At 42.9% G+C, this 25,674-nt stretch overlaps 1 protein-coding gene across 1 annotated transcript in view; it reads left to right on the forward strand.

Annotated features, from left to right (window-relative positions):
* Positions 1 to 23,747: 23,747 nt before the first annotated feature.
* CDH11 (cadherin 11) overlaps positions 23,748 to 25,674 on the forward strand; it is a gene marked incomplete at both ends in the record, with an annotated part of 46,554 nt that continues 44,627 nt past the window's right edge. Inside the window, one exon of the mRNA XM_079724397.1 lies at positions 23,748 to 23,975. Coding sequence (XP_079580523.1) covers positions 23,748 to 23,975 — 228 coding nt within the window. The remainder of the gene's footprint in view (positions 23,976 to 25,674) is intronic.

A 25,674-nucleotide genomic window follows, 5' to 3' on the forward strand; every position in this document is an offset into this window, starting at 1 on the left:
CATTTCAAGACCCTTAATTAAACCACATTCACAAAGTCCTCTTTGCCTTACAGTTTAATACATTTATAGGTTCTGGGAATTAATACATGGACATCTTTGTGCTGGGGCATTGTTTGTACTCATAGGACTGCTGCAAGGATCAAATGAGACAACGCATGTAAAATACTTAGCACGGTTCCCAGCACATAGTAATAACTCAATAAATGTTTATTCTCCTCCTTAGAATCACTAACAATGACATTTGCTTGCATACCTCCAGGAGACAGCTAGGGATTGCCACAGTTGTAATTGCCCAGCTCTGCACGCTGGCAGGAACAGTGGCCTTGTTTGGCTGTGGCTGGAGGCTTCCACTCATCTTAACCCTGTAAGGAAGCCAGTCTGCAGAGATACTTCTGTCTGAATAATGCTCCCTCCAACAGAGTTAGCCTGACCAAGTTTTGCCTCTTTTCTAAGCTTCAGCTTTCTTATTTGTAAACTGAGGTTAGGAGGAGGAGCTTGACTCTGGGGCCCCGGGGTTCAGCGGTTCTTCTGCTGAAAATCTATGAGCTATAAGAAATTATCATAGGTGAACCAAAAAAAGTGCAGGTTGGTGTTACGGTATGCTTACTGGCTTCTCAGGGAAAATAGCCCATTGCAAAACAACAACAATAGAAACAGCTATCATCTTCTCTTGCTTTCCATGAGCCTTCATCAGGGTTTCTAACTGCAGGTGCTTCTGGCTCAGGCTGGGCCATGTGATGACGTAGACAGGAGGCTGGCACTGGGTGCTTTCTGTAATGTGTGGATCCCAGATAAGTGAAGATGTGAGCTCAGGTTTCCAAGATTAAGGTGGGGGCTGAATTCTTCTATTTAGAAGATACATCGTTCATGGATCCAGGACTGGAGAGGAAAAAAGCAAAAAGAGGAAGAAGCCTACTATGTGTCAGACATGTAGGGATGCTGTCTTTGTATCATTTAATTCCCACCACTTTGCCTGGGCTGGGGAGCATTTTATCTCCATTTTTCAAATGAGAAAACAGAGTGTGAGAAAGATTGACTAATTTGACTGATGCCTCACAGCTGGTAAGTGACTCAAGAAGAAGGAAGTTGAATTAATACTTCAAATCCAAAATGGAGCTTATTAGCTACAGCAGTGAGCCTTCCTCAGTCTGGGCGATCTGGATTTCTCTGGTATATGGCAGGCCACTGTGAAGTGACTTGGTCAGCCCCCTGAATGTCTCCACTCTCCCTCTCCAGTGGACAGAAAGCCAAGGCCACGGTATACTTCATCATTTCCTCTTTTACCCAAATTCTTGCAAAAAAAATCTCCAGCTGCCCTGTCGTCTCCTTTACAGTCCTCTGTCTTCCCATCTCAAATCCCTCTTTTTCCAAGTCATTTCAGGCAAAGTCGAGTGATGGATGTTCGCAAACAAGTTGAAACCCTAGCATCCCAGTGATCCCTCTCGCCTTCAGAGTTCACCTCCCATTGGAAGCTGGACACTCGCTGCCTGTGGCACCGTCTTCACTGATGATCTCTTTGGGACTCTTTCAGGGGATCTGTGTTTTGAGTCATTTTAGAAGTGGCAAGAGCACTGTCTTGGGAGAATATTGGAAGTTCGCCAGAGCCACCCAGAGACAGATGGCTGCAGGCCATGAGGAGGTCCTGCCACTTAACGTGGGTTGTGGTGAGCAGTGACTTGTGACTCTGATGAGATGGGTCTGCATGTCTTCTGTGACTTAGAAGCTGCCTCCAACAGGATATTTGGATGCATGGATTCAGGTGTTGGCACAAAATTAATCTCTTTAATTGCAAACCACAGTCCCTACAGAGGAGGAACATAGCAGGCACCTTCCAAGCAGGTGCAGTATCAGATCCAGCACCTCTAAGAGTCCTGAGCAGAATGATGCCAAGCCTTGAATCAAACACAAATCAAGCCTTGAATCTGACCTGGTGCAAGGTGCAGTGAAAGTCAGGAGGCTCTAGGGGCGGAAAAAAGAAAACAGGTACTATAGAGTATTTTTTTTTCTCTATGAGAAAGGCTGTACTAATTGGGCAATCCTTAAAGTCAAATTGCTAAAAGTAGAACCTCTAAGATCAGATGGTCAGGGGTGGTATAGTTGTGTGACCTTCGGTGAGTTATTTAACCTCTCAGAGTTTCAATTTTTCACCTATAAAATGGGGATAACAGTAGTAAAAAAAACCCATAGGGCTGTGTGCAGATTAATGAAATAAAGCACGTGGAGTGCTAGGTGCAGTATTTAGCATGGAATAAGCACCCCATGATCGTGAGCGCCTCCTACCATCGGCTGCTGTTAATCAACTGTGTCCTCCTGGATGATTTTGGAAACCCTGTTCCCCCTCAAGGAAATTTTTTCCTTTCTTGGGGCAGGATTTTCAGCCTAAGCCCTATTCTCAAATAGCAGCCTTCACCTTCAGTAGTATCTCTGAACATTAGTCTGACTTATTCTTTCACTCTCCATCAATAAAACAAGGATAATAATAACCCTCGCTTTTGTTGGCTGATGTGTAACATGAGCTAATGTGTGTGAAAGTCCTTTGTAAATTACAAAGTGCTATAAAGTATGAATTATTATTGTGATTGCTCCATTCTAGGCATCTCATGAACAATGCAGAAAATTAAGGATGAGTACTACTGGTATTCAAAAAGCATTTATGCCTTTTTAAGTGTGTGACTATAAACTATCAGCAGATGGACTTGATACTGCAGTCTTCAATCTGGCTTAAATATTGCCCACTGAGGGCAACGTTCTAGCAGGGACAGTGCCAGCAGGCAGTGGAGCATCATGGTTAGCTGGGGCAGCTCTGTGATTCCACCAGGTTTGAATACCAGCCACTGATGTACTTTGTGACTTTGCCCAGAATTACCAAAAGACTTCTGAACCTCACTTTCCTAATTTGTAAAGTAAAGATAGTAATTCTTACCTCACTGAGTTGCTGTGAGGGGTAAGTAAGATAATAATCATCAAGCTCTGGACACATTACACAGTATGGTGATCTGGAGGACCTAGAAACCTCCTCACTGCAGCCCCCTTGCCTTCTGACTGACAGGTGTGCTCTCTTTCACCTGAGGATTCCCACTGAAACGCTAGTCAGAGTTAGAGCCCTCGCTATCACCTGGGCTCCCAGCAGCCTCACCGAGGCCACTGCCATGCTCACTCAGCAGCCCAGCACCTGGCTTGCCCTGCTGTTGTTCAGGCCTCCAAGGTCAGTTCCAGTATGGCCAGGCCTTTGCAGATTCCAATGCCTCCTACTGATAAATCTGTGTGTGTGCTCAGTGGGGTGGGGCATGACATAGAGCAGAAGACCACCTATTAAAGCCAGTGTGAACAGCCTGAATTCTTGGCCACAACCCTCCAATGGTGAGGGGCCCACCTGGACTCCAAGCACTGTACATTACCAGCCAGATCCATTTGGACAGTCCAGACACAGCCATGTGCACACTGATTCGATGACAAACCAAAGAAATGTAAAATTGACCTCAACACTATTAAGTTCTAGGGGCCGAGGCTTTAATGCTGACAATGATAAGAAATAGTATTTATTGAGCACTTACTACATGCCACATACCGTGTCCAGCACCTCACAAGAATTATCTCATTTAATGCTCACAACCACCCAAGGAGAAATGTGCTATACATTCCCCTGCTTTTCAATTGAAGGCATGTGATGAGGAAGAGCAGAGGTAGGCTTTAAACCCCATGCTCTTGGCCACAGCAGTGCCCATGGCTCATGGGATGGGGGGTGGAGGCTCATGGCCTGGGGGCGGGTGACTGGGAAGAACTGACAATCACAATGGGCTATTTCCCCACCTTGCTCAGCCTGCACTCTGCCCTTCTCCTGCTGTGTCAGTGTCCTGGGGCTGCCATAGTAACCAGGTACCACAAACTGGGTGGCTTAAACAACAGAAATTTGTCTCACAGTTCGGGAGGCCAGAAGTCCAAAATTGAGGTGTTGGCAGAGTGGGCTTCTTCTTGAGGGCTGTGAGGGAGAGTCTGTGCCCCGCCTTCCTCCTAGCTTCTGGGGGCCTCAGGCAGTTTTTGACTTATAGATGGTGTTCCCCAGTGACCAAATATCCCCTTTTAATAAGGACAACAGTCATATTGGATGAGAGTCTACCCTAATGACTTCATCATCATCTTAACTTGATCATCTGCAAAGACCCTATTTGCACATAAGGTCACCTTCACAGGTACTGGGAGTTAGGAGTTCAGCATCTTTTAGGGAAACACAATTCAGGCTATAATACCCTCCAAGCTCATTTCTAGGATTACCACTTTAGACACAAATGTGTCCACTATAAGTCTTTTCCCACAGATTCAATCAACAAGTATTCATTGAATGCTTCCCACATGCTCAATATATCAAGCTACCCACTGGAAGTAAGATGATGAACAAAACACATATGACCCCCATTGTCATGGAGCATCGATGATGCACTCTTGGAGAATTTCAGTCACTAGACTCTCACAGTACTACAGCTAAGCCTTTTATCAGTAATTCCAAATGCCTCATCTAAAGGGGTAAGTGAATGTAGCTTCATCGTTCTGAGTAAATCTAAAGAGAGAGTAACCGGACATAAATATTAATATTTGATTAACTTCATTTGCATGTACACATCTCCAGTTCATCCATTGCTTTGCAAGGTGGCACGTGATTTCTTAAAGTCTCCGTGTGTTTTTTTTCCCCTAGTTTACTGGTAGGGTGTCATCACAGGCCTCCCAGACCAAACACTGCAAACAGAATGATTTTAACCAGTGTACCACTTATTAGATGGAAGAGCTATTAGCCTGTGCTCTGTTTAATTAAGCCTCACTTAATGGGCAAACGTTTTCTTTAACGGGCTTGCTGTCACCTCCTCAGTTATTTAAGGCAGTTCATTTCACAGCAGGGGGAAAAAAAGAAAGAGATAGGAAAGAAAATTCTCATTTGCTCCAAGTCGATTGGTCTGAGGAAAAGCTTGGCATCTAGAAGATGCCTCTGTGATCCTGTGCTTAGTCTCTATTTAGTCTTAGGCTTCTTATTGAAACGCTAATCAGGGTTAGGTCTCACCTCTTGAATGATTTTGTAAAAACTTGATATTCCTCTGCTTAGCTAGGAATGTCTGCATGCAAGTATAATGCCACTCTGACTGAATGGAAAGATAACTAATCCCCTTAATTTTGCAAAGAGGGCTCTGATTTGGTACATACAGTACAGATCAGGGGAAATCAGAATAAAATTAATTTCCTTCTTTGCATAGGCACCACCTCTGTTATACCCAAGAGCCACTTTTCTTTGGCTGAGTTTGTTGGGGATTTGGAGAATGCTTGGCACGTGTATTTGAGCTTATTTCCTGTAGCTGGGGTCAAATTTAGGTTATGCCATTTTATCTGGTGTCAGAACTTGGGGAAACTTAAGTTCTTTGATTCTCCGTTTCATCTGTCCAGTAGGTATAATTATCCCGACATCACAAGACTGTAAGGAGTTCAGGTATCATTCATGCTCCTAGCTCAAGGTCTAATATTGCAGGCATGCAGTACAATATAGTATCTGCCTCTCCCTTTGTTCTCTGTCCCTTCCCCCAACCACCAACCCTTGAAGGTGGGAAAGATGTGGTTGGTTTTGGGTTTTGTTTTTCCCCCACAGCCGTAACACACTCACCTTAAATCTGAGTCGTAGGCACTCTGCTGCTTCTGAGTTCTAAGGTCTTAACACATCTAACGATGAAAAATGACTAATTGAAGCAGACGCCCATTTATTTTGACAGAGGAGAACCCCAGTGATGGACATTTGGCTATTTTTGCATGGTCAACTGACTTGCTGCTGACTTTCCGTCTTTGCTTGCTGCAGTACAGGTATGAATCCAAGCATTGCCTTCACCTGCATTGGCCAAAGAGTAAATGCTATCAGTATTATATTTATTATTTATTATTTCTGCTTGTGGTCTGCCTTGTGCCTACCTTTCCTGCCTCACCCACTTCCTCCTCTTGAGCAGTTCCTGTGCTTTCACAGTCCCACATTCCCATTGTTACCCGAACACAGCATCTAATTCCATGCCTTAGATGTTTGTTCCCGCTGGTCTGACCCTGAACATCTGATTCATTCATATATTTCAAGACTTAATTCTGGCTTATCAAGTAAGTCTTCTCTGACCAACCACATCCTCGTGCCCTCATTTGTGTGGGTCTCCTATGAGTTCTCTCAGCTCTCTCATTTCCCCATCAAAGCACCTTCCACATTGTTTCCCAATTTTCCAGGCTGCTGCCCAGCCTGCCGCCACCGCCATGAGACACTCGGTGACTTGAGGACCATGACAACATCCTCTTGTTATTCCCTCTGCTTAACACCAGGTTCCCACTTCATGCTGAGGGCACGTTTGGCAAATGCATTTTTATTAATTTGTGTGTGTGTGTGTGAATAAAGATCCACGAATGCTGCCTTCTGAAATGACCTTGGAAGTTGCCTGCTAATCCAGCATGGTACATGCTCCTAATATGAATGATCCTGACTCTCAGACTTGGGTATTGGTTATTTTCTCAGAACCAGTGTCAATTCAGAGGATGAAAGAGAACATTATTCCTAATTCCTCAATCAATTAGCACTATAGATAATCCTTTCATCCTTAGGCCTTTTACATTGTAGGTCACCTGTCAATATCCAATGGCCTATTCTACCTTCTCCTGGGGAATCTAAAATCCTTCTGTGGTTTTCTCTGACCTCAGTTACACTGATTTTAAAAGTTCCCAAACTGTCAACATTTACCCAAATGTGATCTCTTCTGCCCAGTGATGTTGCTTCTGTGAAGCAATAGGCAAGAGAATTCTGAGTTCACAGAGAAGATATTTGAAGACAAAATGATTCTGGAAATTAGGATAAAAATAATTTGAAGCTTGAAGATTGGCTTACCTAGTCCAGTTCTTTATTTGTACAAATGTTTCTACTTTGTCAGACAAAATACAGGACTTCCAGTTAAATCTGAATTTCAGATAAACAACAAAGTGTTTTAGTATAAATATGTCCCCCAAATTTTATAAGACATACTTGTACTAAAAATAACTGTTGTTTCTTTGAAACTCAGATTTATTTGGATGTCCTGTACTTTGATTTGCTAAGTCTAGCACCCCTGCTTTCCACTAAAGTTAATGACCTGCCCGCTATGATTTGATAGGCTTGACATCAGGCATGATAGGGTTGGAAACACGCAGGCTTTCTGAGACCCAAATCAGTATTCATTCCTAAATCATATGATTGGGAGTGGAAATTTTTCTACTGTAACACAAAGGGCTTTTGGCAAGTTTTTGATCCTAGAAATCTGCCCCATCTTAGCAAAGCAAGAGTTGGTTCAACATGCAACCCAACTCAAGAAAACTGAGCCATATTAAATCAGTTTTATCAAGGGTAATTGCAACATAGTTTTGTCAATTCAGCACACCACAAGCCTGACTGCAAATGCCGGTGTGTGCCCATTGACACTAGGTTCTCTCTAAAAAAATTGCTGTTTTCTGTTGTGTAGGACATTGGCAAAAGGAACTGTATTGAGGATTACCAGAGCCATACAACAGAATATGGGCAAACAGTTTACTCTGAAGCCATCCATTTATCCAGTATGCATGATGTCTAGTTGTCTCCAAAATAAACTCCGATTCTCCATGCTCACCAAGGAACTGACTTAAAATTCTTTAGCCAGTTATAAGTAAAAGAATTTTCACTATTCTGCTATAATCTGAATTTCTCCTCTTTATCATGCTCTCTTGTTCCAAGATGGCTTCACTGGAAAAAAAAAATCACATCCTTGTCTTAAGGTCTTCATTACTCTTTTTTTTTTTAACATCTTTATTGAAGTATAATTGCTTTACAATGTTGTGTTAGTTTCTGCTGTATAACAATTCATTACTCTTTGCAGGAAAAAAATGTATCTTTTCTCATCTACCTGCTCAAAGTGCAATCTCAGGGCTTCCCTGGTGGCGCAGTGGTTGGGAGTCCGCCTGCCGATGCAGGGGACATGGATTCGTGCCCCGGTCGGGGAAGATCCCACATGCCGCAGAGCGGCTGGGCCCGTGAGCCATGGCCGCTGAGCCTGCGCGTCCGGAGCCTGTGCTCCGCAACGGGAGAGGCCACAACAGTGAGAGGCCCACGTACCGCAAAAAAAAAAAAAAAAAAAAAAAAAAAAAAAAGTGCAATCTCAGTACCAAGTTTGTGACTTGTAATGATTTGAAGGAGACGCTGCTCCTTTTAAATATTTTCAACAAAATGTCTGCTTGCTTTTTCTTATGACCCCAGGAAGATATTTTTTGGATTTTGGTTTAGATATCACTGGTGTTTCGCTCTGAGTGTTCTCAAAGTGAAACCTCCATCCCCTCCTCATGTCAAGAAACCTATACTCTATACTCACTTATGGTAAGAGTCACTTTTCAATCTGGATACAGTCTGAAAAGCCATCCCCTTTTCAGAAAAGCCATTCCATCCTGTTGCCAGGATGTATCCTGGGTAACACTTAAATCTTTCCTCTTCTGTAGGAAGATCTTAATGGTTACCTAAGAACTGAAGGCTGGGCATCTGTTGAAGAGGGTGTACAAGCTGGTGAAATACTGACATAAAATAAGAATTTAACTTCTGTAGCAGCCGAGGGTTCAGTTCACTCCCTGCTGGATAAAACATGATTCAGCAGCAAGGTGCAGAGAGTCTGCCATAGGGCCTGTTGGGACATCTCAGCTGCAGAGTGGGAAGGGCAGGAAGGTGAGACACAGGCGTGTGTTGTGTGTGTGTGTGTGTGCATGTGTGCGTGTGTGTGTTTGGTTGGAGCGGTTAGCTAGAATAACTCTAATGCAGTAGAAAATATTAAGATCCCAGAATCCCAGAGTCCTTGCTCTGGGTTGGTCCAAAGGGAATACATCTGAGGGAGAAGAACAGTCATCGCCAGAGTTACACAGCAGATACAGGCAGGAGGCAGCATCATGTACTGTCTCCTCTGCCTAGATAGAAGGGAGACCCTGAGAAGTAGGTAAAAATGCCAGAGTCAGGGGCAGACCCAAGGGAGAAAAACCTGGCATGGCCTAGGTACAACCTCAAAGTCCTAGGCAGTCCAACTGGGCTTATCACCAGAGAAGCAGTCATGGTGAGGATGAGGTAGTGGGTTTCCCAAGAAACAAGGCATCAACTCATGATGCGGAGGGCATGGCTTCTGAGGAGGAATAAGAAGGGGGCTTTAGTACTGTCCTTCCACTTCTATATTCCAAAATTCTACCCATCTGTGTCCAGATCTAGGTCCTATTTCCTTTCTGGGTGAAGTGGCTATGCCATCCTGAGTATATTTTGACCTCTCTGAATGTTCATCTTTACTGTTCATTTTAATGAGCTACTTAATCTGGGGTTGTTAGTATTTTTTGAATGTGTATATTTGTCAAATCAACTAGCTTTCAAATTCTGAATCTCCCCTCCCCAACCCGCCCCGACCTTGTGAGTTCTGGGTGGGATTTACTAGGTTGCTGGAGTTTAGATCTTAAAATGTCTATGCATAGAAGAGATGGAGGATGGGAATTTAGACCTTGGGGATGCAGAGGGTCCCAGCCTGGGATACCCAGTGAAGAGGTTGTATTCAGAAGCAGGAAGAGACTGAATGAGGAGACCAAGTCATGTTTCTATGTCCCTGAGGGCAGCCATCCTTGAGATGCAAGAGTGGGCATCTCTGTCATGGATGTCTTACCAGGAAGGCTAAGTAAGTCCTTGATGATAAAGTTCATGACTTATACAATAACTACCTTGTTGTTCAGTCTTCCTCTGCTCCTTGTGTGACTGGGGCAACCCTGGTCCAAGGGACTTCCCCTTAGTGGGTGATGCTAGAGAGCCCATTCCACTTTACCAGCAGTACCATGGCTTGCAAAAGTCTGCCCTTCTGATAAAATCTTTTTGGAAAGAGGTACTTGATTAAAGGATGTAAGATTCTTGAGAGCCAGGGCAGAACCCATCCCCTGCTGCACATGCTTCTCCTGGGGAGACATCATGGCATACCTGGGAAATATCCCATTGTACTTTGTCACCTTGGTGCTCTATACAGTGATTAAAGTTTTATATTTTTTGTTTGTTTACATAATTTTGTTAAAAAAAAAGGTTATTGTCACCTCCTCTCCATTTGCTGTTAAAAACAGGATTGAATCTCCTTTGCAGTGTGGGTATTGAAGCAACCAGTGGTCTTCCTGTCAGAGAATACTTCTGAGCCTCACCTTGGATGCCCTCAGATGAACCGTTGATGTGTGGGACTTGCCTCCATCAAGGCATAATCCTTCCTTCCATGAGCTACATACCTAATCTTTTCAATGATGATTAGCTCATGAGATCTCACAGAGCTATCTCACATTGGGCTGGTTCCTATTGTTGGAAGACATTTATTGTCTGGCTGCCTTCCTATAGTTCCCTGCACCACTTGCATATTATTACTTATTAGCACTTTCTTTGAGGCTGAGGCAGTGAAGGATATAGAGGAAAATTTTGTTCTAAAGTGGAAAATGTTGTGAGAGAGAGGTTTGGAAATCATGATTCATTCCTTCAAGGACTGTTTGGAAGAGTGGGGCAGGCTGGAGAACACCTAGGGAAGGGTTGGGGCAATTCCTCTAAGGAAATGTTAAGGGACTGGTTTTGTTTGAAGTGGAGAATTAATTGCAAGACTCTTGGAGGAAATACGCACTCTCTAAAAATGCTAGTAACCTGAGTTTTTGAGAGCAAAGAATATGTTTCACCTAAGTTTGTAGCATTTAACAATTGCAGAAATCCTACAAATACTTATTAAGTGGTTGTGATGTGGAATAAGATCCTGCTGAGCTCTGAGCATCCCCAGAAGGAAAAATTAAGCCCTTCAGAGGACAATTACAGAGAAGTTCATCATCAAAGGTGGAAAGATAAGAGCTTCCGAATGGGCCATATATGGCTTCAAATTTCATTTCAGGTGCCAACTAAACCGAATGCTCTGAAAGTGAAGTTCCTCTGGCCCTTGTTTCCTTACCTGGACAAAGGAGGCAATAATGCAAAACTCTCAAAGATGCTGGAGGGAGAGAGGCTATAAAGAACCTATATAAAGCACCTAGCACCTAGCAAGGTGCCTACCACACAGTAGGTGCTCAAGAAAACAGAACCTAGTTTGTAGATGATATTAACTCACTAACAGTTATGCCACCCCCCTCTTCCCCGTGGACTGGGCTGTTTCAAAAGGAGGCTGAATGGAGAATGAGTGATTTGCCAAGATGGCCTCCCCTAACTCATCCTGTCAGGAGAGCCCACCCTCTCATGTGACAAGTACTTGGCAGCTTTGTCCATACTCCTTATCATTGCTCCATTCTCATCCCATATCAAGGATAACTGAAAGACCCTTAGTCTCTGCAGAGAAACTTCTGGCCTTTATCCCTATCGAGTCTGGGTCCTTGTTGGAATCAGCCATCCCCCTCTCCCCAACACACACACCATCCCCTAGGCAAGGTCAGTGTCTTCACAAGTCACCACTACAGAATCCCCTCTGGCCCTGGAGCAAACAAAAAGGATGCCCGTGTGCATTTGCAGTATCTGGCAGATTTTATAACCTTTTCAGAGAAAACGAGTGAAATCACATCTCCTTTCTGTAACAATAACAGGTCATTTACATTTATCTACAATCCACACCACTAAAGGTTAAAAGCCAAAACTTTAAAAATTACTCAAAGAAATGGAAGTTGCCACTGCTGTCAGCATTTCATCATGCGTCCCCTCACCTGTGTAGCCCACATTATGCTTTTACAAAGAGCTTCCCAAACCATTATCTTATTCGACCCTCAACTTAACTTGGGAGCCAGGGAGGTCATGCATCATTTGCCCTTCTTTTCATAAGAGAAAACAGATTCACAGAGGTGAAGTGAGCTGTTGGTTGTCAGTGGTCCGGGTTTCCTGAGCCCGGACCTCCTCCCTAAACCAGGAGATTATAGGCACTGAAGCAGGAACTTACTGTTGCTGGATTGAGACAGCAAGTCTGTTAGGCATCAAGATCTCAGAAGCGGTTTCTTTTTTCCTTTATTTTTTCTAATGCGGCTGAAAGGCTTTTCAAGGAAGCATTTTGCCCAGTCTAGCTGCGTGTCCTGTTTGCTGTGGAGTATGGGGCCCGTTGGTTCAGCCATCCCCCACCCGTTGTAGCCCTATCCCTTGATTTTTCCAGGCATTCTGCTAATGTCATGTGGAGAGTCACTGTGTTACCCAGCCCTTTATTTCACAGATAGGAAAACTGAGGTCTAGGTGATTGGCCGTAAGCAATGAGTTCATGGCAGGTTTTGAATGCCTAGAACAGTGTTCTTTGTCTACCTTCATTCCCTGAACAGACATTTCTGCTTAAGATGAGAATGTTTTAGTGCCCAAGACCAACGCTGACTAATAACAGAAGTTGTTTTTCGATGATTGAAATCACCATTGAGCACTTGAAATGGGACTAGCATGTGCAGGAAGTACATTTTAAATTTCATTTAATTTAGATGAATTTAAATTTTAAAAGCTACATGTGTCTAGGTTGCTACCATATTGGTGGGTATAGCTCTATATCAGTGATTCTCAGCTTGAATGTACACTGCAACCACCCGGGGAACTTCAAATATACTGAATCCCGGTTTCTTTGCTTTCAAGTGGTTTAGAGTAAGGCCTTGGCAATGGGATTTTTCAAATAACCTTGCTCCCCCCTGGTTAATTCTAATATGCAGAAAAGTTCTTGAGACACTATAGTCTAAATTTTAAGCCCTATGAGGGGCAGAGGCCATGTCGACATATACATCACTGTAGTCAGGGGCAAAGAATCCAGTGAGAAATTAGCTATGTTTCCAAATCTTAGGGAAAAGGAAGGGTTAAAAGTGCCCTTATTAAATTGCTTAAAAGGACAGTGTGATCAAACGAATGGAAATGGTCCTTCTTCCTGGCAGAGGGAGAGGATGAAGTAGGTCTCTTTGTGATAATGACTCTGGTAATGCATTATAAGTAAGGTATGTATTTTTTCCAGAAATGCATTTGTAGCAGTAGATGTTTTTGCCAAGCAAGTGAACTCACGTCTGTAATTCACAATAGGATTAACCTGGGATTATAGAAAATCTAATTAAGTGAACCATATCATCTGAGACCCACAAAAGACACTTAGTGTTGCCTTTGAAAGTCCTGTCTGTCTGAGAGTGTTTGGCATATGCTTCAGAAAATGCTCTGCACACGTACAAGGCACTTGACTAGTTTGCTGTATCCCATTACTTTTCTTTTATGCTTAACTTTTTTCAAAAAAAACCCCTTACTTTTGATAAATCATGTTAATGCATTTGAAAAGAAAGAACTGGGCTTCAAAGATTGGATTATTTGAAACCACAATGTGATCATTATGAAGCTATTGTTGGTGTCTGGTTTCTGAAAGCAAGGAGGGGCAGGGACTCCCTGTGGGGGATGTAAAGATACAAAAAAAAAGCCATTTAAAATATGGCAGAGTTTAGTCTACTCTTAGCATGATAGCATAGTTTGGGGAGGTCCATTAGAAAGAGACCTCCAGAACAGCCCACCCACACTCGGGTAAAAATCAAGCTTCTGATAATTGGAAGCAGCTTGACTCTCCATTCCTCACTCCTGTTCAGCGGTTGATTAAGCTGGATGGATGCACGGGGACCCCAGTGGATTGAGGTCACAGGCTGGCCTTCTCAGAATTCTAAAGGCTCTCGGAGGTGGTGATTGGAGGCATTCTCTCTCCTTGCCTTAGTAATTATTTCAAAAAACCATATCAAGCCCTTGTCAGTTATTAAGGCCACCCTGGGATAACTCCTCCTCTTATTGTTTATGCTTTAAAAAACAGACTTTGTGGAAAGTGGTTCTCTGCAGGATGTCACATTCTAGCGAGAATATGTAGATTGCTTTTCCTCTTCCAGTTCTCCACTGATCATCTTTAAAGAGCTCCCAGGTCCTTATTTCTGAATGTCTGTTCCTTTCTTGAACCTGGACTAGCCGTTTCCATAGAAATCATTTGAAAAGGAGGACTGCTTTTAATCCAGGTTTTGAGGGGAAAGGGCAGGGTAGATGTTATAAAAATTATCTCTCACTGTCGATACTTGTTCCTCCCCCTATATTTTCGCTCTATACAGTGAGGTCTTTAGGTTTTGTTCATGCTGTCTTTTATTTTGCAAGTTACTTATCATTTCTGTATCTGTTTTCCCATCTGTCTGTTGAAGAAGGACGAAGAGTGGAAAATCTAAGCTAGGATTTCCCCCAGTTCTGAGATTCTAAGATTGATTAATGCAACAAAATGTCCGAACTTGAAACAGAAATGCTGACATTGACAATACCTACTACTGGAAGAAGTTGGGAACTGACTTACTCTGAACTTTCCACTTGAACATCAATCCATTGGCTTTACAAGCTTAATATGTTTGAAACCAAACTCCTGCTCTTTATCCCCAAACCAGTGTCGTCTTCTTTTGAGGCCAGGAGCAGCACCACTGTCTTCTCACTCCCCCCAGACTGTAGTCTCCTCCTCTGTCCTCAATCTGTCCAGTTCCCAAGGCCCTTCACGTCGCATGATTTCTAGAAAAGCCTTCTTTCCTCCATAGAAGCCTTATTTTTCTAGTTCAGAACCATACTATCTCTCACCTGAACTACTGCAATGACTCCAGGAGTCTCCCTGGACTCATATATTAGTATCATTGCATTTAGCAATCCCTATTATAAATATTGGTGTGTCTGTATCTCCTTAATGGCCAGCCTCCTGGAGACCTTTGTGAGGCTTGCACCGTATTGCATGTTGTATGTGTATTATATGCCATATGCGTGCATCCAGGGCTTATAGTACATATTTATGTATTCTTGTTGAAGGAACAAAACTCCTAATTTATCGTTTTTATCACCTGCTGTGTGCCAACCCATGTCAAGTGCTACACGGAGTTCTCTTCATGCACCATCTTGTTTCATTTTAGAACTCCCCCGTTAAGACCGGTCCTGGTGTTCTCCACATTTTCAGTATTGCAGTGTGGAGACCTACAGAGGTTGAGTCACACATGTAGTGAGTAGTAACTCTTGAGCTGTAATCCTCTAACCCCATCTGACTCCTGAGCCCATGCTCTCAACAATTTTGTCGGAACTGCCATTTCTCATGTTGGTTTATCCTGTATATCCCTGATAGCTCGGACTCCATCAATCTCCTGACCAGAGAACTTAATGGATTCCCACTGTCCATCAGGGAAAGTCCTGATTCCTAATGCTGGGTTTTAATACCTGTCACGTTAGCAGGTCTTGCATTGCCTAGTCCCAGAGAGCCCCATTCACATTATATCTGATGTAAGTGGGACTCCTGGAGTTGTGCATGGAGCAGCCCTGCCAGTGCAGCAGGATCCAGACCTTCTAAATGAATTTTCATCTCTCTCCATCCAGGGAAAGTTGCTGTGTCTCAGCCCAGCACAGACTCACAGGCTCCTGTAGACAGCTCCTTAACAGGCTATTGCCAGTCTTCTATTTTATAGAAGGAGAAACTTAGTCCCAAAGGAAGAGTGTCTTTTCTAAGGTTACACAACTGTTTAGTGGCAGAACCTTTGCTACAACACAAGTGTCTTGACTTTTGTTCTACACCTCTCCCTATTGCCCAGTATTCCTTGGAAATTTAGAGAAGAAATAGGCATCTTCTACATCTGAACAAAGGATCTCCACAGCTATAGTACTTCACCCTTGACCAGGGGGAGAACCACCTAACTTTTCCTCTTGATTATTGTATTGATAGTTTACTAGGTTTGCTGTTTGATGATAAAAGAAAGCACTCAAGTTAGCTCATGTACAAGGGGCTTATTGTCATCTGATGTATAGGGAGGGCAGTGCAAACAACCTCATAGAAATTCAGAAACAGAATATCAGTAGGGCTGGGCCCCGTGGAGACAACAGCTGGAGGGAAGTCCTTGATTGCCAAGATCTTCAGATAACAGGGCCATGTACTCTGCCATTTATGTGGCTCAGGGACAGAGGCCATGTTTGTTTCAGTTTGGTTTCTAACTGACTTGCTCATACCTTGATTTCACTGAAACACTGGCCATAAGATGTCACTTTGTGGCTACTCCATCCCCCAGGTGCCTCATAACCTTCTGTTTCAGCTCCCTTACTAACTGGCAAATGGTCCTGTTTTCTTTCATTAAAGTTCCCCAGTGAATCTGATTCACCCAGGTTATCATTTTGAACGAGGTTACACAGTTTGATAAAATCAGGGGTTGGTTTATGGTTTGGTTATCACTGGACTATATGTGGTTCAATCATCCATGGCTCTGGGTGACAGTGGAAACTCCAGATGTGGGAGACTGTTAATATAGGTATTTGCTTGGAAGGGGCTGGAGTAGGCAAGTACCAGATGGCAGGAGTGATATGTTACAAATTCATCTGCAGAGATGTGGTCACTGATTCCTCTGTGTTCTTTTACCCAGTTCTGTTTGCACTTATCACATCATAGGATCATTTATCTGCTTAGACAACTGTCTCACCATTGTTTGAGTAGATTCTACAGATCAGAGAGGCATTGTAGCCTCCAGGGTCCAACCCAGGTCTGGCACTGTGAAAAGTTACTGCTGAATGAAGGAACCAGGAAATAAAGAAAGCTTTATAGATATTCACTGCTCTGAGACAAAGAGAGATTTACATACAGGCCTTTGATACCACAAGTGACATTACATTATGTTGAGCATCTGTTTATCATTACTGTTTTTGCCCTAATCTTCCCTCAGGTACTTTCACTCATGCGAAGAAAAATGGAAAATAAGATCTCTCTCTTTCCACACATTCATATAGGGTGTGTATTCATAGCCCGAGATGATACTGGTGACAGTGTTATTAACTGTATGTGTTGATATATTTTATTCATCTTAATGATTAACATTTTAAAATATTACAGTGAGAAAAAGACTATCTTAAGGATTGAGTAGAGCAAAAATAATAAGTTCTTCATATCATAGATTGTGTTTAGTCATCTTATCATTTGAAGATGATTTAATTACTTGAAAAGATTAATAAATAATCAGTGAATGATTCTATATGTTTGGGATCTGGGGACTTAAGATGGATTTCTAGAATACTCTGTGGCCACAAAAGCCTAAGAATATAAAGGCTGATTGTACATACTTAAATGAAATTCACAACTAACAAAGATTTTTTTCAATGTCAAATACAGTATGGAGTTTAGACCATCCTTGGAGATGGTCTAAACCATGTCCTTGTGTTGAAGATCAGGAACATCGACTCTTAGTGTTTGGGGAAGCATGGATTTTGCAGTCACATAAATTTGAATTTGAATTGCAGCCTTGCCAGTGTTTCAGAGTGTATCCTTGAGTGATTTACTTAATCACTCACAACCTCAGTTTCCTTGTAGATAATATTGTGGGTGATATTTACATACAGTTGTGGTGAAAATACAGTTAAATGGTGTATATCAAGCCCTGAGTATATTGCCGAGTACTAGGAAAATCAAGCACCTCGTCAAGGATAATTTCAACTATCATTACCTAATTTTATATAGCCCATAAGTGATGGAACTAGGATTTGGACCCAGGCCTTCCCAACACCAGGCAGGGACTGATCTTTTCACTTCCAAAGCTGACACTCCTGTGGTTCTCTATTTCTCTAGAAGCAGAGAATGAAACTTACATGGAACAGTTTTAAACATTCCAATTGCCCTTAAAGCACATCATGGTCATTGATAAGGAGCCCTCTTTGCTACCTAATTTTTTTTTTTTTTTTTTTTTTTTGCGGTACGCGGGCCCCTCACTGTTGTGGCCTCTCCCGTTGCGGAGCACAGGCTCCGGACGTGCAGGCTCAGCGGCCATGGCTCACGGGCCCAGCTGCTCCACGGCATGTGGGATCTTCCCGGACCGGGGCACGAAGCCGTGTCCCCTGCATTGGCAGGTGGACTCTCAACCACTGTGCCACCAGGGAAGCCCATTGCTACCTACTTTAACATTTGAATTTGGTATCAGAGAGTGGAGTAACATATACAATGCCTGCTTGGCAGTCTCTGCTGTGTATTCTGCACCTGAGCAGAAGTGACTTACCGCAAGCTTATGCTTTGCTCCAAGCGTAGAAATCGGGGAATAAATGTGATTCAGTAGTTCTTGTAATACTTCCTCTCTCCATTCTCTGTGATTTCCACAGACGTGGCATAATTCCTGTGATTTGATTTGAAACTAGAGACCAGCTCAGTGCTGAGTGATGAGATCTGAACGGGGAATAAAATATGCTTGAATTAATTTGCATAATGGAATCCGATTGGTCACAAAGCTGTGTTTGTTGCAGTGGGGACCAGAGCCCCTGAGCTCCTGACAAGAGGACACTGCACTTGCAGAATAAGGTTTTGAGTTCTGGTGGGCTCGGTAATATTCTTAATGTAATGATAACCTGTCTTTAACTGTAAATTAACTCCCTGGAAATGAAAAGAACAGGTCAGCCTGTCTGATCCTTCCAGCTCTGTGGGGGAGGAGAAAGCTAAAAAAACAAAGCCGCTTGATTTTTGCCAAGCGTTTTCGTCTTTTTTTCTCTACCCAATAACAATTTCCAGCACGAGTCCAAATATACTTAAACATCCGTATGTCATTTTCTTTAACGGAGACAAAAGCAAGCACAGTGAGTTTTATGCTCAAGGCGCAGTAGCTTATGATGGGCTATCTGCTCTCAAGATAGAGGGGCGAGCCTTCCACTTAGAGCTGGTGGTTTTGCAAATCCATTTTCCTGTCATGTTATTACTCCTGTGACTTTCAACAACATTTATATTTCCTTGCAAGCAATATGCTCCCATCATAAAATAAAGTCCTCCTGTATGTTTTAGTGGAACCTCAATGCTTAGACATTCTGGCATACTGCTAGAAAGTGCTTAAATGGAAGGATTGTTCAAGAACTGCCTTGGGGGTCTTCATTAAAACCAGTTAGAACACTGATATATTTCCTTAGTTGTTAACAACGTGAAGGTCTTCTTAGGAGGGCGGTCTCCTGTTCATTTTCATGAGTGATTCCTGCAGACTCTGTACCACTGCATACATCAACCAGATCTCTAGATTCTAGAAGCATTTCCAAATAATAATAATAATAATCTTTCTGAACACATCTTTTTTAACCTATACATATAGAAATTCTGAAACAGGGTGTTTAAAAATAAAAAGCAAAGGCTTATTTTTGTGTACTAGTGCTGTTCAAGGACCTGGTTGTACTGTGTTGTTGATGAACTGATATAATCACTTCCTGTTCCTCTTCACTTTGATCATTGCTATAAAATGCTTTATCTTCCTCTTTCTAGTTTGGTTTAATATTTTAGTTACAGTATTACCCCCCACCAGAGTGCCACCAAAACTTAAATTATTTTCATCATTAGACTATTATGCTATGTCTTATGATATGTGTCCATATTTGATCTTCAGCCTTCTCTTAGAGAGGCAATATCACATGGGATTATAGGGGATAACAATGCAGGTCTTGGAACCAAGCATCCAGTGTTTATATCTCAGCTCCTCCACTTGCTGGCTCTGTAACTATGAGCAAGTTACTTAATCTTGCTATGCCTCAGACTACTTATCTGTAAAATGGGGATAACAGTAATACCATTGTACAGAGTTATTGTGAAAATTTATGACTCAACTCATTGAAAGCACTTAGAAGAATGTTAGGCGGACAAGAACACTGGACAAATGTTTACTGTTACTGATATTTTCATCATAGTCATATTATGAGTATATACTAGGTTCTCATACTGGTTTACTGCACGTGGCATCTAGGTTACTGTTTTTATCACAGTGTCCATATCGTCTCCTTATGAATCTCAGAAACCAACAAGTGGTGATAGCTGGTATTGCTCACTGGTTAAGGACACAGACTCTAGAGCCAAACGTCATGGGCTCAGATTCAGCCCTACGATTTATCTGAAGCATAACTTTGCACTAGTTGCTTAATCTATCCGGGCCTCAGTTTCCATCCTTTAAAATAAGAATATTCACAGTGCCTATTCATAAGTTTGTTATAGAAATTAATGGATGAGTTACTATTTGTAAAGTTTTTAGAGCAATAGCTAGAAAAAGCTTTTGCTAAGTAAATTTTCATTCTGAAATTGAATTAAAAAATAATGTCTTAAAATTCGTCTTAACATACCTGAGATTAGCCATTAAAATAACTTTATATAGTACATACAGCCATATAAGCACTTATAAATAATGGTTTCAAGGAATTACTTTTAAAAGCAAGTTGATTTTGCTATTCTCTCCAACAGAAGAAAATAGATAATTTCACCTTTTTAACAAAGAGTGAAATTTATTGTTTATTGGTCATGTAGAAACTCTTAAATTCATTAGTATTAGGCTAGAATTTTTCTTCTGTAAAGGAAAAAGAAAGTTGTCATCTAGTTTCAACACGTTTAGTGTCAGAAATAATTGTGCTTTACAGCAAAATGGCAGCCAGAAGAAAGAGGTGCAGAAATATCAACTTTTTTTTTTTTTTTTTTTTTTTTTTTTTGCGGTTCGCGGGCCTCTCACTGCTGTGGCCTCTCCTGTTGCAGAGCACAGGCTCCGGACATGCAGGCTCAGCGGCCATGGCTCACGGGCCTAGCCGCTCCACGGCATGTGGGATCCTCCTGGACCGGGGCATGAACCCATGTCCCCTGCGTCGGCAGGCGGACTCTCAACCACTGCGCCACCAGGGAAGCCCCAGAAATATCAACTTTAATTAACCCTTTCTTTCAAACACACTTCACAGTTTATATGCAAGAATAATTTATCACCGTGTGAATGAACACTTACTAATTGGCATGGTATAAAATGGGCAGAGGTCTTGTTGCACCATATGCTTTTTCTTTTCTATTTCTTCTTCTTGAGATTCTATGGTGGCAATATCAAGTTTGAACTTGAAGTATGGGGTTCAAATCATACATTCAGCTTTAATTGGTGTCCTGCTTTGAGCTCAGGCATTGGCCATCTAATTGTGAATAAGATATCATCCCAACCATTAAGAGGAAACCAGTATAGTAAGGAGATGGTGTATGAATCAGAAGTGCCCCCAAGATATCTCACCCCAACTCCAAACAAGAACATGAACCTGGAAACCACTTGTAGAAAATGTCACCCAATGGCTTCACTTCACAGGGAATGAGGCAGAGCCACCACTCTTGGAGCTGAGGGAGGTCCCAGTACCAGCTAAGTGGCAGATTTTTAATCATATCTTTGGCTTTTTGACTTAAATGCAGGTATCTTCCTATGGCTTCACATTGCCTCATTGTAGGATCAAACTCCTTCTGGTCCCTCCCTGTGCTCTCTCCATGCAGTCAGTTTGCCTTGTAAGAAACAGCATTTGATGTAGTATTGATATGCCTGAGTCTCAGGGTGAAGCTGTTAAGTGATGACACTGCCTTTTGAATCTTTCTCTCTCTTGCACACAGCCTTTTACATATCCCAGAGTCTGTCTACAACAAACACTAAACTCCCTATTCCCTGAAAAGAGACTTGCATAACACATCATAAAATGGTCTTGAGGACCGTGATGGACACCTAAAATGAATGCACATCTGTGGCCTCCCCAGATAACATTTTGCCATATTACAAAGGAGCAGAAAGGCTTGGGTTGATGAAATCAAAGAGCCTCAGAAGAAAAGGGGTTCTGCACCAGCAAATTAGAATGCCACCAGTTCCCTTATTTTTGAGACCTCTAAGGCCAGATGGCTGTGGTACCTCCATGTAACTCTTATTCCTCAATTCCTCTCTTAGAGAAAGCACCTCACCCCTGTCTTCTGGGCATCTCCACCTGCAAGGCAAGAGTGCTTCCTTCTGCTGAGTGAGGGCTGCATGCTTGGACTGTGGTGCTCTAGAAAGAGAGGAAGAGATCCAGTGTGTGCCCAGTTCCCTCTCTGTCTTCAGCCCTGCATGTGTGTACCAATTCTTGTCATCCCTATTGTTCAGATGAGACTGAGGGGGCTAAGAGTGCCTGACTGACATGTCGAAGGCCACCCTGATTGAAATATACAGAAGTGGTGTTCCAATTCACGTTTACCTGACCTCCAAATCTAGGTACATTCCACTCTGCCAAGATGCATTCTCTCTCTTTCCTATTCCCCCTCTCCCATCTAACCACTTCATCCAAATCATATAGCAAAGAATTAGGTGATGGTTTTTATTCCTACAACACTCAAGAATCTCACCAATTTCACTGGTACAGCCACTATGGAGAACAGTATGGAAATTCCTTAAAAAACTAAAAATAGAGTTACCATATGATCCTACAATCCCACTACTGGGCATATATCCCGAGAAAACCATAATTCGAAAAGATACACGCACCCCAATGTTCACTGCAGCACTATTTACAACAGCCAATACATGGAAGCAACCTAAATGTCCATCAACAGAGGAATAAATAAAGAAGATGTGAGATATATATATATATATATATATATATATATATATATATATATATGAACCAGAGTGCTAGAGAGAAGATTGGAGTGACTGTAGGTGAGAAACCACAAGAGGCATGGAAAGGCATTAGCAGTTCATCTTTACTATCGATGAGTAGCTGAGTCATGGCTTGGTGCCAGGAACAAGACCTTTGGACCAGCTGGTGGGGATGCTGTTTTATTTTGCTTTTCCTTGTTGGAGAGAGCTTATAAAGTATCCTTGGAAAGACTGTCAGGTTAAGGTAGGATCTTCAGGTTCTTGGGTGGACACTGGACCGGACAAGAGCAAATCTTGCTTACTGAATTGACACTATATTGATCCAACAATGAGAATTTGACCCATTATTTCACTGACAAATGTTTTAGTGGCCATCAGTGACCATCTTAGGGTCTGCCCCGACCTCCCACATCTAGAAGGATTCGTTGCTGGCTTCCTCCTTTCTTATACCATCCAGTAAGCCGAACAGTCTTGGGATGTGCTGTGCTTGTGACCAGCTCTGGGCTTTGGGGCACGCTGTTCCTTCTACCTGCACGTCCCATCCATTCCCTTCTTATCACGGTAACTCGTCTGATGGCTGTGCCCATCCGTCCCATCCTCCAGGAAGTCCTCCTTAACAGTCCCCACTCTCTGCCATCTCCATCCTCAACCCCCATCAATTATGTGTTCCTCCCCTGGCTGCCCATAATGCCCTAAGTTTCCCTATTACAAAAACATACCCAAGCAGTTATGATCATAATAATAACAGATAAATATGAAGCATTTACTGTATAGCAGGCCTTGTGCTAAGAGATTTAGGGGTATTACTCATGTATCCCTGTGTAGATCTTGCAGTGAGTTCGATTCGCAAGCCCATTTCATAAATGAGCAAGCTGAGCTCAGTGTCGGCTTACCCCAGACCCAGAGCTAGTAAATGGTAAAAGTGACACTCAGACCTGGGCAGCTGGATTCCACAGCGCACACGTTTTATCCTCATATAGACCCTGAGGGGTTTCTTCGTGTATGTGTTTATCTTACGCACCGCGTGGTAAACAGCCAGAGAGCAGGGACGATTTCTCACTGGCTTCTGCATCCTCAGTATCCAGAGCAAAGCCCTAACAGGGTCCAAAGTGGGTCAGTGTTTACAGAATGGAATTGAAATGAAGTGGGGATGGAGCCTGCGACGAGTCTGACCTCTCTTTCTGCCTGCAGAGGCCGACCGGGGAAGTGGGCAGCCCTGACGTGATGTGCTCAGCGAGGAGAAACATTCCAGTCCGAGAGAGCTCGGCGTGACGCGTGGGAGGCCACCAGTGGCCAGGCCGCAGCACAGTCGCTGGAAGGGGTGACAGCCGCATTCTCCTGTGCCTACCACGTAACCAAAAATGAAGGAGAACTACTGTTTACAAGCCGCCCTGGTGTGCCTGGGCATGCTGTGCCATAGCCAGGCCTTCGCCACGGAGCGTAGGAGCCACCTGCGACCCTCATTCCACGGGCACCACGAGAAGGGCAAGGAGGGCCAGGTGCTGCAGCGCTCCAAGAGAGGCTGGGTCTGGAACCAGTTCTTCGTGATAGAGGAGTACACCGGGCCTGACCCCGTGCTCGTGGGCAGGGTAAGGCTGCTGTCACTCCACATTTATGTCTCACTCTCCACCATCACTGTACTAGGGTATGGTCAAAACAAAAATATAGGAGGGAAAATAATAATGGTCTGGCCATCAGTAAAAACCGCAAAATCATTGTTCATACATCCTTCTAGCCATTTTTTTTTTTTAGTTCATAGACTTATCCATGTTAAGAACACTTCAGTTTTCCACTTGATGTTATGCCCTCAAAACTCTGTTTTTTAATGGTTACACAGTAGTCTACTGAATAGAAATGATGATTATGTATTTAACCATTCTCCAACTGGGGGCATTTCCCCTACCACATCCAAACCCAAACGTGGATGGCATTGTTTGTGTTCTTATGATGCTCTGGACTCCTTTCATCATAGCTTTCCTTTCTGTAGTACACATGTCTACGTATTCATCTATCTCCCTCACTGGACCCTAAGCTACTTTCCATCCGGAACAGCATCATTTTTGTATCCCCAGGTCCTGTACCAAAGTCCAGCTTTGGGGATGCCTCTGTGAATATTTGACAAGATGAATGGATGTGTCATAAGAATGGGTGGAATTTTATCCACTTTGGCTTAGGGATGGCAAAACCCATTTCAGAAAGCTTGAGAGTCTTAGTACTACTGAGAAATCCTGCATTCTCTGTGTACCCCCTCCAAAAAGTGCAAGGGTAGAGAGTTCAAAATATGTTTGAGGGAGTTCCCTGGTGGTCTAGTGGTTAGGATTTGGCACTTGCACTGAGGAGGCCCGGGTTCAATCCCTGGTCGGGGAACTGAGATCCTGCAAGCCGCACAGCACAGCCAAAATTAAAAAACAAAAACAAACAAACAAAATATGTTTGAAAAACTGACTGTCTGCTATATCAATTATGGTAAAACATACGGCCATCTTTTAGAGAACAGTGACCTTAACTGCGAGGAGATAGGTGTTGACACACATAAGAACATAAAGCCTGCTATGGGAAGGTACAGAGCGAGGCAAATGGTAAACTAGGGTAAAATAGTCCTTGGTCTCCAAGAGTTCAGGGACTAGTGGAAAAGAGACACTTACCTAAGCAATTAAAAAACTAAAACAAGGAGTAGAATAATGAAGAAATTCACTAGCAACTCAATTTACATGGTAAAGTTTGGGAGGGATGAAGGGAAGTTTCATGGAGACAGTGGTAATAACTTGTGACCTGAAGGATGAGTAAAAGTTATCCTGCCAAGGGGGAAAGGGACAAGAGGAGATTTGTGGGGTGCTCATTTCTGAGCCTCATAGATTCCAATGAAGTTATCTTAGTTGCTGCTTAACTTGAGAATAGCATTCCATGTTTATGGAATTGGCATCTTTGGAGGACGTTCATATTAGCATCTCAATAATATTGTTAAGGGTTGGAAAAGTGCCTTTTTGAAGAGATGTACTCGAGCAATTTCATCATTTATATCCCAAATGGAAAGATTACACCCAAAGTAGAAGTATCCTTGAGAAATGGAGCACAGGGAAATAATTGGCACATAGAATTCCCTCCATCAAGGAGATGGGCTGTATGCCCAGAGAGGAAGAAGAGACTTGAGCCACAGCAGGAGCTGTGTGGCTGGAACAACGTGGAGAGCTGTGCATGAACTTTTCTGAGAAAATAGAACATCTGCCACAGGGACTTTCTCAGTGGGGAGCAGGGTGTGTATTAGGGTGGGGAGTGCAGAAGAGACAG

Source organism: Hyperoodon ampullatus (genome assembly GCF_949752795.1).
Source record: "Hyperoodon ampullatus genome assembly, chromosome: 18".
NCBI lineage: Eukaryota > Metazoa > Chordata > Mammalia > Artiodactyla > Ziphiidae > Hyperoodon > Hyperoodon ampullatus.